Source organism: Rhamphochromis sp. 'chilingali', assembly GCF_963969265.1.
Source record: "Rhamphochromis sp. 'chilingali' genome assembly, chromosome: 2".
NCBI lineage: Eukaryota > Metazoa > Chordata > Actinopteri > Cichliformes > Cichlidae > Rhamphochromis > Rhamphochromis sp. 'chilingali'.
The window spans coordinates 12,392,606-12,409,793 of NC_137930.1; the positions used below are offsets into that span (position 1 = coordinate 12,392,606).

The 17,188-nt window shown below is 39.5% G+C and overlaps 2 protein-coding genes across 3 annotated transcripts; one reads left to right on the forward strand and one right to left on the reverse strand.

The window, feature by feature from the left end:
- Positions 1 to 228: 228 nt before the first annotated feature.
- On the forward strand, positions 229 to 1,827 carry ankrd34ba (ankyrin repeat domain 34Ba; the record flags this gene model as incomplete). Its single annotated transcript, XM_080875025.1, has 1 exon — positions 229 to 1,827. One exon carries the CDS (start codon positions 229 to 231, stop codon positions 1,825 to 1,827), a length of 1,599 nt encoding a protein of 532 aa, XP_080731151.1.
- Positions 1,828 to 5,924: 4,097 nt separating this feature from the next.
- oclna (occludin a) lies at positions 5,925 to 16,503 on the reverse strand. 2 transcript variants are annotated; one of them, XM_080875027.1, is made up of 9 exons: positions 16,389 to 16,503; positions 15,804 to 15,881; positions 14,791 to 15,430; positions 14,540 to 14,707; positions 12,996 to 13,126; positions 11,987 to 12,169; positions 11,605 to 11,776; positions 9,522 to 9,563; positions 5,925 to 6,664 (listed from the first exon to the last, which is right to left on the reverse strand). In XM_080875027.1, the coding sequence occupies exons 2-9, from the start codon at positions 15,854 to 15,856 to the stop codon at positions 6,641 to 6,643; spliced, it is 1,413 nt and encodes a 470-aa protein (XP_080731153.1). In that variant the 5' UTR covers positions 15,857 to 15,881; positions 16,389 to 16,503; the 3' UTR covers positions 5,925 to 6,640. The 2 variants fall into 2 exon arrangements, with proteins under 2 accessions (XP_080731153.1, XP_080731152.1); XM_080875026.1 differs by lacking the exon at positions 5,925 to 6,664 and adding an exon at positions 7,225 to 7,903 and having other exon boundaries at positions 16,389 to 16,500.
- Between the last annotated feature and the right edge of the window lie 685 nt (positions 16,504 to 17,188).

Here is a 17,188-nt window from a genome sequence, read left to right on the forward strand (position 1 = left end):
TCCTTTTGCACCTTGACGTAACTAAACAAGAATCATATTGGTATAGAATTAAGGAAGATTTCTAGAGTTGTATGTGTGGGTTGCTACTGTTTTTCGACAGGTTTCCTGCTGATATCGTCATCATGGCAAGCAACTGCTCTTCTTCTACAGAACCTTAAATAGTTTTGTTATTTTCCACAGAAATCTGTCTTTCTACATCTTCAAAATCACCATCTGTGACCAAGAAGCATGGAGGCAGAAGGCTGTAATCCTGGTGTAACCATAGATTCAGGTAATCCACTACTAAAAGCAGTGTTTCTCCGTCGCCTGCGGCTCACACGACTGCTCCTGGAAGGGGGAGCCTACATCAATGAGAGTGACAGCCAAGGCCAGACCCCACTGATGGTGGCCTGCCGTACCCAGCATGTTGATGCCCAGAGTGCCAGTCGAGTCAAGCTGATACAGTTTCTTCTAGAGAAGGGAGCAGACCCAAACATCCAGGACAAAGAAGGTCGATCTGCACTGATGCATGCCTGCCGGGAGCAGGCTGGCCCAGAGGTGGTCTCTCTGCTTTTGGCCAGTGGGGCAGACATCAGTCTGGAGGATCAGTCTGGGACATCAGCATTGGTTTACGCAGTCATGACTGGAGACCTAAAGGTGCTGAACTTGTTGCTTGATGCATGCAAAGACAAGGGAAAGGAGGTGATCATCATAACAACTGACAAATTCCCATGTGGTAAACTGCAAACCAAGCATTACCTCAGCATGCCTCCCCTTCGTCCTCTTGACCAGGCAGAAAAAATGACATTACCAGCTCCTGCATCTCCATCTGAAATCCAGCTCATCACATCTCCCCAGTGCACCTCCTCTACCTTGTGCCCTCCAAAACCAGTCTTTTCTTTTAAAGAAGCACAGATCTGTGGCATAAGCTCCCATCCGTGCTCCCCGTCAAGATTTCGCGGGCTTTGCCAAGCACCTCTAAATGGACTGCAGCAGCCTCTACTGAGGCTGAATTCTGAACCCTGGCTGAAGATCCCAGCATCTCTGCTCACCCAGCAACCTCTTGAAGCTTCAGTCTCAGAAAAAGCCCAGGATTTAAGTCGGACTGATAACTTCTCATTCAGAGTTCCTAGACTGGATGAGGATAACAGCCAAAACTCTGACAGCTACAAATGGTGTGAAGCAAGTAATGAAAAAGCAAGAGATGGAAAAAATGATAGTGCCAAACAAGTTGGACAAAAGATACCACTACCAGGTCTCATTTCATCTCACTCTGCCTCCCATCCTAATCTGCATTCTGAAAACCTTGGTACAGATTCAGTCCCCTCCTCGCTTTCCACTGGTAAAATTCTTGTAACACAACTGCAACCTTGCATGGCTTCATCAAGCCTTCATAATGTCATTCAAAGACGCAAGCTAGGTGCAGACATATACAACTCTGACCCACAAATAGCTGTAAACATTCAAAATGTCCCTGAAGAGCAGAAAGCTAGAGACCTGACAGATGGCAAGAGGCTGGCGCCTTTGCATTCCTCTAGCACAATGGGTTCCAGGGAGTTGGTATCAGGAACGAGTCAGAGAATCCTTTCTGGATATGAGCGCAGAGGTTCTGGTGCCTTCTTGCTGGATCTTAACTCACAGGCCAGACCAAGATCTCTCCCACCTCTTACTAACACCCCCATCCTTAATGTTTGTAACCTCAGCAATGGAAGTAGTTTTTCTGAGAAAGAGTCTGGCCAAAAGCAATTTTTTCCCTCTGCTCCTCCTGGGCCCCGGAAAGAGCTTACTAGGCGGATGCTTCTAAGAAGACACTCAATGCAGACTGAACAGTTCAAGGCCACAGCTTGAAATCTAGCCAGGATGCAAGAAAAGTGCAAGCGTGTTCCGACGTGAATTCTGTTCTCCTGTGAGCCATGGTGTGTGCATATTAATTGAGGAAAACCAAAGAGTGTATGCAAAATTATTGGATCCTCAGACATTCATGGATTTAACAACATATAAACTATAGATTTTTCTGTGCTTTGGTGTGCTGTCTTGTCAAATAGCTTTAGTGTGCAGTTCTTAAATATAGATCTTCTCTCAAATTATATTTAGACATTTTGGTCACTCGGATGACAGAAAGTCCAGCTAAAAACCTGCTTGTTTGACTTTAATAAATTGTTCTGGTGGAAGAAAGTTAGTAGAAAGTATATCCAGGGGAGTTAAAGAAATGTTAGCTTTAATTTGCAGGCATGCCTCTGGTTACTTAACAATTTTAAGTTTAATATTCAGTTCTTTTTAGTTTAGCTTTTTCTTTCACCAACAGCTGAAAGAAAAAAATGCCGGACATTCCACTCTCTTAATTTAATTACTTGTTATCTTTGCAAATCATCTTTTTATTGCTGTAGGCCATTACACACCAGAACTTCTTTCCACAAGACATCAATAAGAGTATGTGAGTTCAAAATCGAATGAAATGCTAAACTACACTCAAGAGCTGAGTTAATGCAGCTTTAAAATCTTTATGTGCAGAAATGTGCTAACAAAACTTTCAGCTTTCATTGAAAAGGTGTAACAAAAATATTACATTAACAGTTTAGTAATTACACCAACTTTTATACACAGTACCATTTTCAGAGGGTCTAAAGTAATCAGACAAATAAATGTATTTTTAAATATCAGTATTGTTTTTTATTCAATTTATTTCAATTCAATTTTATTTATACAGCCTCAAGGCGCTTTATATATTGTAAGGTAGACCCTACAATAATACATACAGAGTAAAACCCAACAATCATATGACCCCGTGTGAGCAAGCACTTGGCAATAGTGGAAAGGGAAAACTCTCTTTAACAGGAAGAAACCTCTGGCAGAACCAGGCTCAGGGAGGGGTGGCCATCTGCTGCGACCAAAAGACAGGATAAAAGACATGCTGTGGTAGAGAGCCAGAGATTAATAACACATATGATTCAATGCAGAGAGGTCTATTTAACACATAGCGACTGAGAAAGGTGACTGAAGAGTAAATACTCAATGCATCATGGGAATCCTGAGCAGCCTGCACCAAAAGTGTAACTAAAAGAGGATTCAGGGCCACCAGATCCAGCCCTAACTATATGCTTTAGCAAAAAGGAAAATTTTAAGCCTAATCTTAAAAGTAGAGATAGTGTCTGTCTCCTGAATACAAACTGGAAGCTGTTTCCACATAAGAGGGGCCTGAAACTGAAGGTTCTGCCTCCCATTCTACTTTTAAATACTCTAGGAACAAGTAAGCCTGCAGTCAGAGAGCAAAGTGCTCTGAAAAGCATGCTCCCTTTCAGTTGAGTTGAAGTGACTGGCATGGCCACTACAGAATATACCATTTCTTTATCATGAGGAATTCTTAGGTTGATTTTACTGTAATGCTTTGGGTTGCATTGTATTTGCACCGTAAAGTGCTGGCAAATGTGTTTTGCTGCATTTGGCTGAATCTAAGCAGAGTATAGTCAATGCAGTGTTGTGGCATGTGTATGTTAGCACATACCATAACATTGCACAATCGTTGGCAGATAATGTGGTATCCTTCAGACAGCACAGTGACACAGTCCTTCTCCATAGTTTTCTTTTCAGATCATTCTTGTAAAAAAAAAAAAAACAAACTAAAAAACTAAAATGCATTTTTGGAATAAGGCTGTAACATGACAAACTGTGGACCAAGTGAAGCACTGTGAATACTTTCTAGATGTACTGTAATTTTAATTTGGGCTGTTAAAGAAAACAACTATGTTAAATCTTGAGTAATTGAAGTCATTTTTAGACACAGTCCTTACATTCAGGGGCTCAATTGGAATTGAATGATTCCAGTACAGTACTATTGAATACTAAAAACAAGCACACTAAATTGAATGATTTAGTATGCTTTTTCCTTTTTCTTTTTTTTTTTTAGAATAGCTCATGTCCAATTTGTACCTTGTTGTTAACCCTCTACATTTTCTCCCATAATGTCTTTTTGGGTAGAAGTAAGGTTATAATACGTTGACCTTCCTTTTCAGGGTGTTTAGAAACATTCTTTTATACCATGGAAATGATCCTGTAGATCCTGCAGAATTTGGAAGATCAGTTGTTTTCTTCATTCTCTATGTTCTATGCTAATGATTTGCTATTTTCTTGTTTTAGGTTTAAGGATTGCCTGTTAGGTTTGCCGCAGTAGCTCATGTCGTGTGTTAAAAGAAATGGATTCAAAATGCAAACTGAACTCCAGAATAAACACTCTGGAGTTCAACTGTGCAATTGATTAGAATAACGAAACAATACCCTGCAATTGTCCACCAATGGCTTTTAAAAAAGTGTTGCAGTTAATTTGTACTCTTGAAATTAGGGTATTGTGTATAAAAATGGCTGTAACAAACAGTTAATACAATCTGCTCGATCGTCCTCTTAAAGCTAAAATCTGGATCGTTTCAGTTTATATTTGTTGTTAAGTACAGAATCAAAACTGTCACTGTTCAAATAATTCCAGATCTATGTACGAATTAAATCAGGTAATGATGGGATTATAGTTTCACTTTTATTTCATTACATTTCACAAAAAAGTCCAATGAAATGATCCAACATTCTTCTCAGCTGCAATGTGTTCATGTGCTGCAGATGGTGCATTATATACAGGTTGAGCCATTTATATGGATACACCGTAATAAAATGGGAATGGTTGGTGATATTAAAGTCCTGTTTGTGGCACATTAGTATATGTGAGGGGGCAAACTCCTCAAGATGGGTGGTGACCAGTGTTGGTCAAGTTACTTGAAAAAAGTAATCAGTAACTAATTACTGATTACTTCCCAAAAAAGTAATCCCGTTACTTTACTTATTACTTATTTTCGAAATTAATTAATTACTTAGTTACTTAGTTACTTTTTAAAAACGATTTACAACCTGAATAGGTGATACAGCGATAGATCTTTCAGCCCAGTTCTACTTTTTCTGCATAATCCATCATACAAAATGTAATCAAATGGAAAAGTCTCTTTTTTTTAACTTTTACTTTTATCAGTTTTAATCTTTTTACTTTATGCATCAAGTAAATATTAAATTATATGCACCATTCTCTGACTTGAATAAATTAGTTTAACATTTAAACCTATTTTCTGCACATTCCAGCACATAAAATAAAATATTTTTTGTGTTTACACTCACTCTTTCAAATAGATGCAAGTAAAACACAGCAGAAAATAAATAAAGTCAAAGACTAGCGGTCCTTTTGCTCTATTTTCACCTGTAAAGCAGGAGTGGGGTATGCGGAGGTTTACCCTGGTGCAGGTGTGCGGCAGCGGTCAGTGGAAGAATCCACGAGTTTCTCTGTGAATTTCCCATTACGTCGTTGCGCACTCGGTGCTTGGAAGTTTAGGGGGGTTTTTTCGCTGTAAAAAGAAGTTTTCTTCCCACGCACAACGGACACTAATGTTTTTCTCACTTTTTATGGAATCAAACTCAGTAAGTAAGGTCAGTACTTTAAACGCTGCACGCTCATACTCTCTCCCGTACTCGATATATTATCCATTGTTGATCTGCACATAGCTGTTGTCACGAACGTCACACTCGCTTACGTCACTGTCATGAGACATTCTCGCAAAAAAATCACGGTTTTAGTAACTAAGCAACGCAGCGTTCCTACAGGAAAGTAACGGTAATCTACCGTTTTTGCGATAGTAATCCCTTACTTTACTCGTTACTTTAAAAAAGTCATCAGATTACAGCGTTACTGCCCATCTCTGGTGGTGGCCATTTAGAAGTCGGCCATCTTGGATCTTGGATACAACTTTTGTTTTTTCAATAGGAAGAGGGCCATTTGACACATCAAACTTATTGGTAATGTCACAAGAAAAACAATGGTGTGCTTGGTTTCAACGTAACTTTATTCTTTCATGAGTTATTTACTCATATTTCAAGTTTCTCACCACTTATAAAATGTGTTCAATGCTGCCCATTGTGCTGGATTGTCAATGCAACCCTCTTCTCCCACTCTTCACACACTGATAGCAACACCGCAGGAGAAATCCCAGCACAGGCATCCAGTATCCGTAGTTTCAGGTGCTGCACATCTCATATCTTCACACCATAGACAATTGCCTTCTGATGACCCCAAAGATAAAAGTCTCTTGGGGTCAGATTGGGAGACCTTGGGGGCCATTCAACCGGCCCACGGCGACCAATCCACTTTCCAGGAAACTGTTCATCTAGGAATGCTTGGACCTGGCACCCATAATGTGGTGGTGCACCATCTTGCTGGAAAAACTCAGAGAACGTGCCAGCTTCAGTGCATAAAGAGGGAAACACATCATCATGTAGCAATTTCAAATATCAAGTGGCCTTGAGGTTTCCATTGATGAAGAATGGACCCACTATCTTTGCTAATATGTTCAACTTATGCCACTCTCCAGTGACATGCGGCGAGTGCTACGCTGTGGGCTCTTGCTGAATGAAGCTAGGACAGCCACTGATGTTTCTTCATGAGTGACAGTTTTCTTGTGTCCACATTTTGACAAATCTAACACTGAACCAGTTTCACGAAACTTAGCAAGCAGTTTGCTAACTGTAGCATGGGAGATGGGTGGTCTCGTAGGGTGTCTTGCATTGTAATCTGCTGCAATGACCCGGTTACTGTGTTCACCAGATATTAACACAATTTCGATCCGCTCCTCACGTGTTAACCTCTTCGACATGTCAGTGGCTGTGAACAAAGAGAAACTTGTAAATAACTCATGAAAGAATAAAGTTATGTTGAAACCAAGCACACCATTGTTTTTCTTGTGACATTACCAATATGTTTGATGTGTCACATGGCCCTCGTCCTATTGAAAAAACAAAAGTTGTATCCAAGATGGCCGACTTCTAAATGGCCACCATGGTCACCACCCATCTTGAGGAGTTTGCCCCCTCACATATACTAATGTGCCACAAACAGGACTTTAATATCACCAACCATTCCCATTTTATTACGGTGTATCCATATAAATGGCCCACCCTGTAGATTAGAATTGGAGACACACTGTTTTATAGGTTGTGTGATGTTACAATTTTCTAACAGCACTAAGCATTATTTATATTATGCTTGGTTTATTATGCAAAACATATTTATTGGCAAATGTAAGGTAACATATGTTTATGTAAGGTATCTGTGACAGGCCAAATTAGCTGATAGCTCCCTGCAGGTAAATCAACCACTTTGAATGTTACGCTTGTTTCAATTAAACATCAGTTAAAAAACTGTCAGCTGGAAAGGACACTGAATTGGAAGGAAAAAAATGATTTTATTATATTAAAAATGTACCACAAACCACTGTTAAAAACACATCATTATGCATTAAACATGCTTAGTCAAAATGTCTATTCTGTCTTCAATTAACAGACTTTAACACATAAGGTCACTTATTACCACAAACTGCTAAAAACATTGTTTGCTACATATTTACATGTTTTTGTTTATCGTGTAAAAGTAGAATGGACTTAAAACTTCAGAGACAGTAAAAGCAAGTTACTGTGAGCAAAAAACATTCAAACTTGGAATTGTGTGTGATTTTGTGCTCAACAGTCTATAGCCACGTAGTAGGACTGATCAAATGGGGCTAAATAAACACATACAATATAATCTATGAAAGTCCTTACTTATACCAATACAAACAGTAGCACAAAATACAAGACAGAAATACAATTTGGGGTTTTTGTTGTTGTTGTTTTTTTCTGCTAAAATATGAACAGCTAGGCAGTTTTATCTCTTTCAGTGTAAGTCACAGTAGATTTATCCAGCCGTTAACCCCAGAGTGACTCGATCCAGTCTCAGACAGGCGTACAGTCCTCACACATTTTTATTTCAGGTCCTGCGGTCGTAATCACTGACCATCTTCTTGATATGGTTCAGTTTGGACTTCAGATATTTACACCTGCGCTTCTTCACCTGATAATCTGAAGACTGTGGATAAAAAAGGTGAAGCTTGTAAATTATACATACAGCAGAAGGCACCTATATATCTTACGTCTATCCAACTATTTTCTTTTCCAATTCAGGATGGGTATGGGCAGGTGGGGGTGGGGCCTATTCCAGCTGTCATAGGGTAGAGGCAGTGTGCACCCTGGACAGATGACCAATCTGTCCAGAGAAAACTTTTTACAGTCACACGTATGGTCAGTTTAGAGAGTCACCATTTTGTCTATAACGTTTCTGCTATCCATTAGGGCTGCCACAAACGATTATTTTGATAGTCAACTAGTCGCTGATTATTTTTGTGAATAGTCGACTAATCAGATCGTGCATCCATTGGACGTAAAACTTAGAGCTTATTGCACCAGCATGCATCTGCAATTATATAACTATTATTAGCTTACAGCTTTAAGTGTTTAAGGTATGTACTAACTAAAAATAAAGACAAGATGATGGTTTATTACATTTTAATGAAATTTCAGATTGTTTTGGTGGAGTTTAATAAACTCAGCCGTCTGCTCCTTGCTATCTAAAATATAACAGGACACCGAAGTATATTCACAAGCATCTCACACTTCTGATAATCAGTCGTCTGCTTGACGTTTATTCAGCTGTCTAAAAACTATAACTTTAATCTCAGCCAAACCGATTTACTCAGGAACAAATAAAATACTGAAAAAAGCCAAACAATAACATTTTTAAGTTATCTAAGTGTCTTATATATCATGTTTAACCTGAGTAGCGAAAGACGGTGGTGGGTTTGAAAACGATTTGCCGGGAGTCCGGTGTTCTCACCGGCTCTAGTGAGCCTTGAACCCCGGCTAGCTATCAAGCTGGTGGGTAACAGACGTCTCCGAAAACGTCGGAGCGCTTTTGAAAATATGTGGTGTCTTGATAAACTGAGCAGATATTTGAAGTTTACACAGCTACATTCTCGCCTGAAAATATGTTAAAAGTTTATGTTGTGACCCAGAAAGAATAATAACAGTAATATTAAAACTAACTAGCTGCTGCCATTGTTGGAAAATGAGCTGGGCCGCGCTATCAATTCTGGGATAGGTTGGGCCACGAAGTATATGCCCGACCCATCCTTCAAATCTAGGGAAATAAAGGACGCATTTGTCGGCGGCATTTGTCAGAGTCTTCAAATTTGGACAGTCTTCGTCGTGTCGCTGTAACGTAATTGGCCTACTAATGCGGGCACAGGAGGATGCGGTTCCTGAATTTGGACACAGGTACGATACTGGACACTGCTTCTTCGGAGTTTAACGACAGCTGGCATCCTTGTACACGCAGTGCTGCCATCTTCTGTTTCAGTCCATTATTACACTCATAAATCCTACTACTTATTCCTGCGTCTTTAGGGATCTTATAAAGCTTCAAACGACGCGATTTTGATAGTTGACGTAATCGTGACTAGTCGACTAATCATGGCAGCCCTACTATGCATCAGCGCTGAGTTATTACAAGAATGTGTCTACAGCTGATATGGATTCTAACAAGACACCAGCATGATAAATTAGTGTCCAGTCACATGTATCACAGTGACAGGACATAGATAAAAAATAAATGAAAACTGACAAGTATAGATTAAATATTCCCCACATACCTTTTTCATATTCTTTATCTTGTTGTACTCATCCAAAGCATCCTGTTGAAAGGGCAGACAAACATTTCAAGTTTAGTCAGATTACTAAAGTCTCACATTTAACTTTCATTGATTGGGTGACAGGTGGTAGAGCGGGCGTCTACCAACTGGAAGGCTCGGCCTCTTGTCTCTCCTTCCATGTGTTGAAGCATCCTTGATACTGATACAAAATACTTGCACCCGATGCATTTATCGGAGTGCGAGTGTGTGAATTTTAGATAAAAGTACTGCATGACTGTGTGTGTGTGTGTGTGTGTGTGTGTGTGTGTGTGTGTGTAACACCATGGACATCATGGGTAAATGAAACTTGCAGTAGAAAATGCTTTGAGTGCTAAAAACTGAGAAAAATGGTGCTACATAAGTAGCAGTCAATTTATTACTGATTTATTACTTTTTCTTTTTTGTTTAGAAAAGCTTTAATTTAGTGAAAAAGCACTTTTTCATCATCACGCATCCAATATCCAACATTTATCCATCAGCAACTTGGGTTTTCAGATTATCAATGTCAGAAGCAAGGCTGGACTGGGACAAAAAATCGGCCCGGGCATTTTGACTAGAGACCGGCCCACCAGGATAAAGATTGAAAATGTGACGTCATTCAGGGGTAAAACCGCAAAGGATTCTGGGAACTTGTGGCAAGAGGTACTAGCGCACGCAGGCTTTCAATTGAACTCAGTTACACAGCGATAAAAAGAAACACAAAAAATGGCAAGAAGCTGTTGTATTATTAACTGCAATAGCCGGTCGCATGACAGCCACGGGAAGCCGATCGTTTTTGTTTTTTTTTTATCGGATTACGTCGTTGAAGAGAAATTTTTTAAACCATGTTTCCGAAGTAAGAGCCGACGGATGGTCTGGATATACCAAATATAACGTCCCAGAACACTCCAGCTCACAGGTTAGTCTGCTCCAAGCATTCCCACAAAGGTCAGAGTTTTGTAGTAGTTAATACGTCATTTTTCTTAACATAATTGGTGATATAGGTTACAAGCAAGTCTGGCGCTGAACAGAAATTGTCGCGCTATGCTCCTTTGTTTATTGTGCATAAATAGTAAATTGTCCTGACACAATATTGTGTTTCGCTTCTGTTATTACCATGGTACATTGACAAAAACATACTTTTATTCACAGGATAAAACAGTTGTTTTGTATCGCTAATTGCCCAGTACGATTACAGCATACAGTATTATTGTCACTGCTACATTTCTGTAATGAACCAGAAATTATTTCCACTACTAATTAATTACCGTTGAGCTCAAAGGTCCTATTAATAAACTGTTAACGAATGTGTATTTATGAAGACGATTTGTGAGACTGGTAAACTTACCTTTGTTCGTACGATGGTCTTTCGTTCTACACGGTGCATTTCAAGGTCCTGCACCCATCCGTCGGTAAACTGTACCTGGGCTTGTTGCAGTGACCTGAAGTTACTAAACTTCATGAGTGTATGCACTCACTCCAAGAACCGTATAATTATAAATATGAGCGTGGTGAAAGTTGGGCAGCACGCTGACGTCTTTTGTCCCTCTGTGTGCTCGTAAGGGTAACCCTTTCACACCTTTGATTTTTTCCTCGTATCTTTTCTTTGTCTTTTCGTCGAGTCTGTCTTTGTACGGACCGGCATTGTTCTACTTTTGTTTTGTACATTCCTTTTTTGTGCGGCAAAGAAAAAACAAGAAGGCATTGGAACCGGAGAATGAACGTTTTGTGGTGCTGCAAATGCTTGCATTTGATGCGGTACTTGGATTGTTTCGCCACGAGTTCCCGGCCTGCAATGCGCGAAAAATCACGTGATTGCTAAACAAGGGGGCGGGTGCATTCGGCCTCCTCGGCTGTAATTGGTCCAGCCCAGAGTCGATCATGACCAATTGGCCAATCCAACACCTTTCATTATATATACCCTTCCTAAAAAAATAATAATAAAAAAAAATCCATCGGCCCATAAAAATAAAAAATTGCCAGCGGCCCACCGGGCAAATGCCCGGTATGCCCGATGGCCAGTCCAGCTATGGTCAGAAGTACTAGAAATATTTTAAAATCTCACCAGGTACTGTGGGCTTCCCTCCTCCAGTTCATCCAGCTCTCTGTCCACTGCTGAAAGGCTCTGGTTAATTGCATCAAGCTCTGCCTGCAGATCTTTGTACTCCTGATGGTCGTGGTCAAATTCACGCTTGTAGTCATTGCGCTCTTGCTCATTTGCAATTGGAGGAAATTCACTGGAGGAAGGAAATGGGAAGAAAGAGAAGAGAAAAGAATGAAAATAATTATAATAATATTAGAAGTTCATATGTGAAAACATTCTTAAAAAATTAAAAGAAAAAAGAAAAAAAGACCGATATATGATAGACTTGACTTGAGGGGTAATAATGTTTCAAAGATGATCAGTTCCAGCGGTCTGGTTATGAGGATTAAAACTTATGTCTTACCTGTCAAAGTCGTTGTCATCCAGCTCGTCTCCAGACGAGTTGTAATCTGTGTCGTAGTCCTGTCCGTCTATGTGGCGAGGCCGACCTGGTCGTCTCGTTCTGGAATATCCGGCTGAACTTGCCACTTCTGAGATACTGCTGTAGGGAGGCCTGCTTTGCAGTGGCAGTTCCTGGACAACAGGCCTGTGTGACAATAATAACAATAATTACTTTAGAAAATCGATGTCAAAGGTTAGTACATTAATAGAAGATGTTGACTATGGAAGATTTTAATGTAAGACGAGTGTCAGGAAACTTCTACTAATGTAGGAGGAAGTAAAACACCGCCATAAATAACCTGCAAATTCATACTGTATGAGACAACCTTTAATAACCTCCTAATTCCTTATAGCTTGGTGTGTTACCTCATCAATACCAGGCCAGCACTGACATGTTTTCTTCATATTCTGTATAATAATATAATAATCAGCTCATTCTGCTTAGGTCTGGGTCATGAGAAAAAATTTCAATCAGTTTCGAGGAGCAAAACAAGGTTGCATAAACAAGGCTCAAGCTGAGTCTGCAATACACTGCAGCAGACCAATGTCATACAGATTGTACTGATAGCACTGTGACCTAGGAGCAGGGCCAGTTTCCCCACAGACGTCTACACAACTGGAAATCTTTTGGAACCAGAGGAATCATAATTGCAGGCCGTTATGAAGAAAGCAGGTTTCCTGCTTTCTTCCTCACTGGCTTCACTTTTCAAACCCAGACATTATGTCCATTTTTTATATACTCTACGGTTATATGCAGTAACCGCAGTGACTGCTAGCATGGCTGCAAACACATGGATAATTAGACTCCCAGAATCAAGACTTCAGTACTGATTCTGGGAGGAAAACTGTGATGCGTATCTGTGACATCTCAGTGGTCTTAGGGTGCTGTCCTCAGTCTTACAAAATGAGATTCAGTGTTGAATTAGGATTGAGAAATAAACACCTGCACTTGTATCAGGGCGCATACTCACTGAGGGCTGTAGCTGTATGGTGGTTTGTCGTAGTTTGTGCTTTCATCATCCAGATGACTCCTCGAGCTCCTTAGTTTTTCTGGGTAGTCTGAAATGGGAACTTCTCCAGGCACAGCAGACACATGGTTCACCTTCCCAAAAATGTAAACAAATTAGCAACATATTTTTAAATAATATATAAAACCCATATCCAAAACTTTTACTGCACATCAGTAAGTAGCTACTTTCATGCTTGATTTGGCACATTTACGCCAGATGCTTTTCCTCATGTGACCCCAAAGGGGACTAGTGTCTCTGGCAGGAAAGCAGCAACCTTTCATTTGTCAAGTGAATGTGTAAAGGTTACAGTGCCAACATCTAGCCAAAACTCACTGGTCATTTGCAAGTTTGAGCAAAATCATTAACTATTAAACCTCATCACTTTTTCCATTCACCAGCTAGCTTTAGTTTAGCCAACTATTCATTTTCTTCTTTCAGATACTTTCTCTCACCATTTGATATGCATTTTAGTTAGCTAAATCAAACTATATATCACAAATGAGATACACTTTAACTGTCTACATGTACTGTGTGTGCTGCATTCACACTGCCTCAGCACTTTCAGGCAGGTTCCCATAAGCTCCAGTAAAGTAAATACTTTCTAAGAATCAACTTGTTTATGTGGAGTTACGCATGGGCTAACTGATGACTTTTTCCTTTCTTTCGTTCTTTTTTTTAATAAATACAATTCAAAGTACCAGTAGAACCTGCTTTTCCTGTTCACTACTGTAAAGTGAAGTGTACAGCAAGGACTTGGCTGTGGTGAATATCATCACGACTTTCAAAATGACTCACTGTCTCGTTGCTACTCACTAGAATATATTGCTAAACCCCAATGAAACTCGTTTTACATCATTCATTGTGAAATGTAAATACCTTTGTTTTAATGCTTGAACATAGTAACAATAATAAGCTCTGGTTCATGTTGTGTAAATTCCTTCCTTACTTCATGACATGCCAGCATGTGACTAAAGACATGCCAGAGTGAGACTGAAACTGTTATCTGAGAGCACGCCACACCTTGAAACCAAAAATACAGTGCTAGACAGAAAGAGCTCATTGGTCCACATTTCACCTTCTCTGCTGATAAACAAGTGACTACCATCAAACTGGTTTTACCAGTCCTCTACTGCTGCATGACATCAGATCACAAAGACAGTTCTGGGCTATAACTTCTCTTCTCAGAAAATGGCAAAAATGCTCCAATCCTTTATCATATGTGTTCATATGTGATACCACAAAACAATCATTGTAAACTAAATGCTTTGGACTGCTGGGTGGAATTAACACTAAACATAAAGGCCTAACAATGGATCTTAAGAAATTGAACTGATTACTCAATGAAAAATAATGAAATAAAGGCTTCAAATGTGCTGTCCTTGTCAAAAAAATAGCTGTTTTTACGTCATTGGAAACGAATTGTTTTGTTTTTTTATGTCATTGCAATAACAAATGTTTTTGCGAAAATGTATCTTTACAAAAGCCCATATAAAGCTGTCACTCACCCATGCCTCTACATCCTGAGGTGGTGCCAAGTCATCAATGACTTTCACTTTCTTCCACAAAATGTTGCTTTTGCCAAAATTTTGGATTTTCTGCCGCGTCTTCAGTGCAAAAACCAGCATGATAAGCAGAGCTGCTGTCACCAGGAAGCCAAACACAACGGCAATGGCCTGGAATGGGAAATAAACCACCACATTAGAAACAGAAAAAAGTTAAAGACAGAAATGGACATAAATCAAATCTGTGCCCTCACCTCTTGTGGCTCAAATACACAGTAACGGTAAAGGTATTCATTAACAAATAGTGCTGAGGACTGCGGTTGTTGGTAGGGAGCACACAATGCAGTAAGGGTGTTGCCTTGAAGTGTTCCATATGACTGTGCCGATGGGTTCACTGCCACCAAGTATACTATGGTGGCTATAAGCATAAACAGGGCTAGGATGGCAGAGATGATCACCACAGCCAGGTAGAACCTCCTGCTCTCTGATAGGCTTTGACGGGATACAATGACGATGAAGACCGTGAGTACGAAGATGAACACAATGGCTGACATGGCGATCATAAACCCTTTGCCTGAACGTGGTTCAACATAACTATAACCATATCCTCCATATCCATAGCCACCGCCATAGCCGCCGCCAAAGCCACCGCTATAGCCGCCACCATAGCCGCCACCATAGCCGCCACCATAGCCACCAATGCCTCCAAAACCAGACAATGCTCCCCGAGAGTCATAAGCCAGTGTGGAGGCAACGCAAGCAAATATAAGCAAGCACAAAAAAGTGCAAATGACAGCCATGATTTTGAGGATGCCTGGTGGAGACGTCAAGCGGTAGAAATGCTGGAACTCATCATCTGGGTAGTAAGAATAGGCAGGCTGCGGAACGATTTTACTGTGTAGGGGGGAGAGACAAAAGAGACAGTGTTTATGGTGAGATATATATATATATTATATATACACACATATATATAGTGATAGTGATTATTTAATAAGATAAACAACATTTCTACCAAGATTTGTCAAAGTTAATTAGTTTGTAAATATTTTTAATTATATACCTTTTTTATTTGCATGTAAGGTAAATGAAAGCTACAACAAAAATCTTAACAAAACTGATTTCAACCCAAAATAAAGACAAACTAAAAAAAAAATGACAAAGTCAGAAAGAAAAACGTAAATACTCTATATTATCATCTTGAACATTCTGATGAACACTTACAATACAAAATGATCAGCAGTAGAAATATTAATCGAAAAACACTCACTGGTCATCATCTGCCTCGTAAGGAGGAGGGCTTCCTACGGGACTGGAAGACATAACTTCTGATCCACTTGGTGCTGATCTGTAAAAAACAAGAATATTTATGGTTAAAGCAGATCTCATTTAGGGTTCATAAGTGTTGTCATAGCTATTAAGTATCATCATTGTTAAATGGTGATAACTGAAGTCTTCCTAAGGTCCATGGATCTGCTGACTTTATTATGACATTCACCAAGAAAAAAAAAAAGGCAGCATTTCAACTAAAAAGTGGAACAGAACATTTCTTTTATTTACAATGATTGACTCTATTAATTACTCTGCTGCAAACACCTACATAGTAAGATATTTGTAAGACATTTTCAGAGACTTATTCCCCACAGCATAACCGTGCTAGTATGCAGCGATAAAAACCCAAGATTACAATTGCTAGCATGACAATCCTCCTAGCAATTTTGCTTCATAGAAGAGATAATAGGGTTAATAGGATAATTGATTTGAGTATCCAACGACACACTTATCTTTAGATCGTTATTTTAAAATGAAAGAAGCCTCTGCTGATAGTCCCACAATTTCAAATCGATACACTAACCTGCTGCTTTGTAAGAGTCCTCAGCTGAAACAGCTCAAGTGAAACTGCGACTTCCAATAAAAACATCCTGACCACACCTAGACAGGTTCGTCTCTCGCTCGGTAACAGCACGCCCCGCCTCACAATCACAGAGGTCACATTACAGAACATGAGCGGAAGTCAGCCTTTTCCCTCTGAATTAAAAAACAAAACGTTTCTATAAATACTTTAAGTTGGTTGTGCATGTCTCTTACAAATGTTAAACCAATGTATTTTAACAAACGTGTCCAACAACTTACGTGCAAACCTATTTCGCCTGGCAAAGAAGGAAACTAATATGAGTGACATTATAAAGAAGTTCGCCAATCTTTGAGTGTCACTCCAACAAACGTATCCCTCGTACACAAGTAAGCAAGAGAAGACTAATTAACACGAACTGAATAAAATGACAAGAAACAAGTTTGAATGTATTCTGAGCTTTGATTTTCTGTTAATGTTCGCACATAACCCAGTGCAAAATGTTTTTAATAATGGTAAATGGACTGGTTCTTATATAGCGCTTTTCTACTCAAAAACACTTAACACAACTTTTCTCATTCACATCAGAGCTTTTTTCATTCTGACAGTTACACACATGGATGCACCTTGTCTATGGATATTTGGCATGCAGAGAGGAGGAGATGCGATCGAACCACTTACCTTCAATTTGGTAGGTGACCAGATGTCGATCTACCTAATTGGTTAAACATTTAACTTTAGAGTCAGGATTTTCATGTTATGATTAAGTCCAGATTTGCATCAACTAATATTTTTACTATTAA

Coding starts and splice junctions, on each gene's coding strand:
- oclna (XM_080875026.1), bottom strand. CDS start 15,856: ATGTCTTCCAGTCCCGTAGGAAGCCCTCCTCCTTACGAGGCAGATGAT. Junction 15,431..15,803: donor TACGAGGCAGATGATGACCA/GTGAGTGTTTTT, acceptor CCCCCTACACAG/TAAAATCGTTCCGCAGCCTG. Junction 11,777..11,986: donor GATGACAACGACTTTGACAG/GTAAGACATAAG, acceptor TCCTTCCTCCAG/TGAATTTCCTCCAATTGCAA.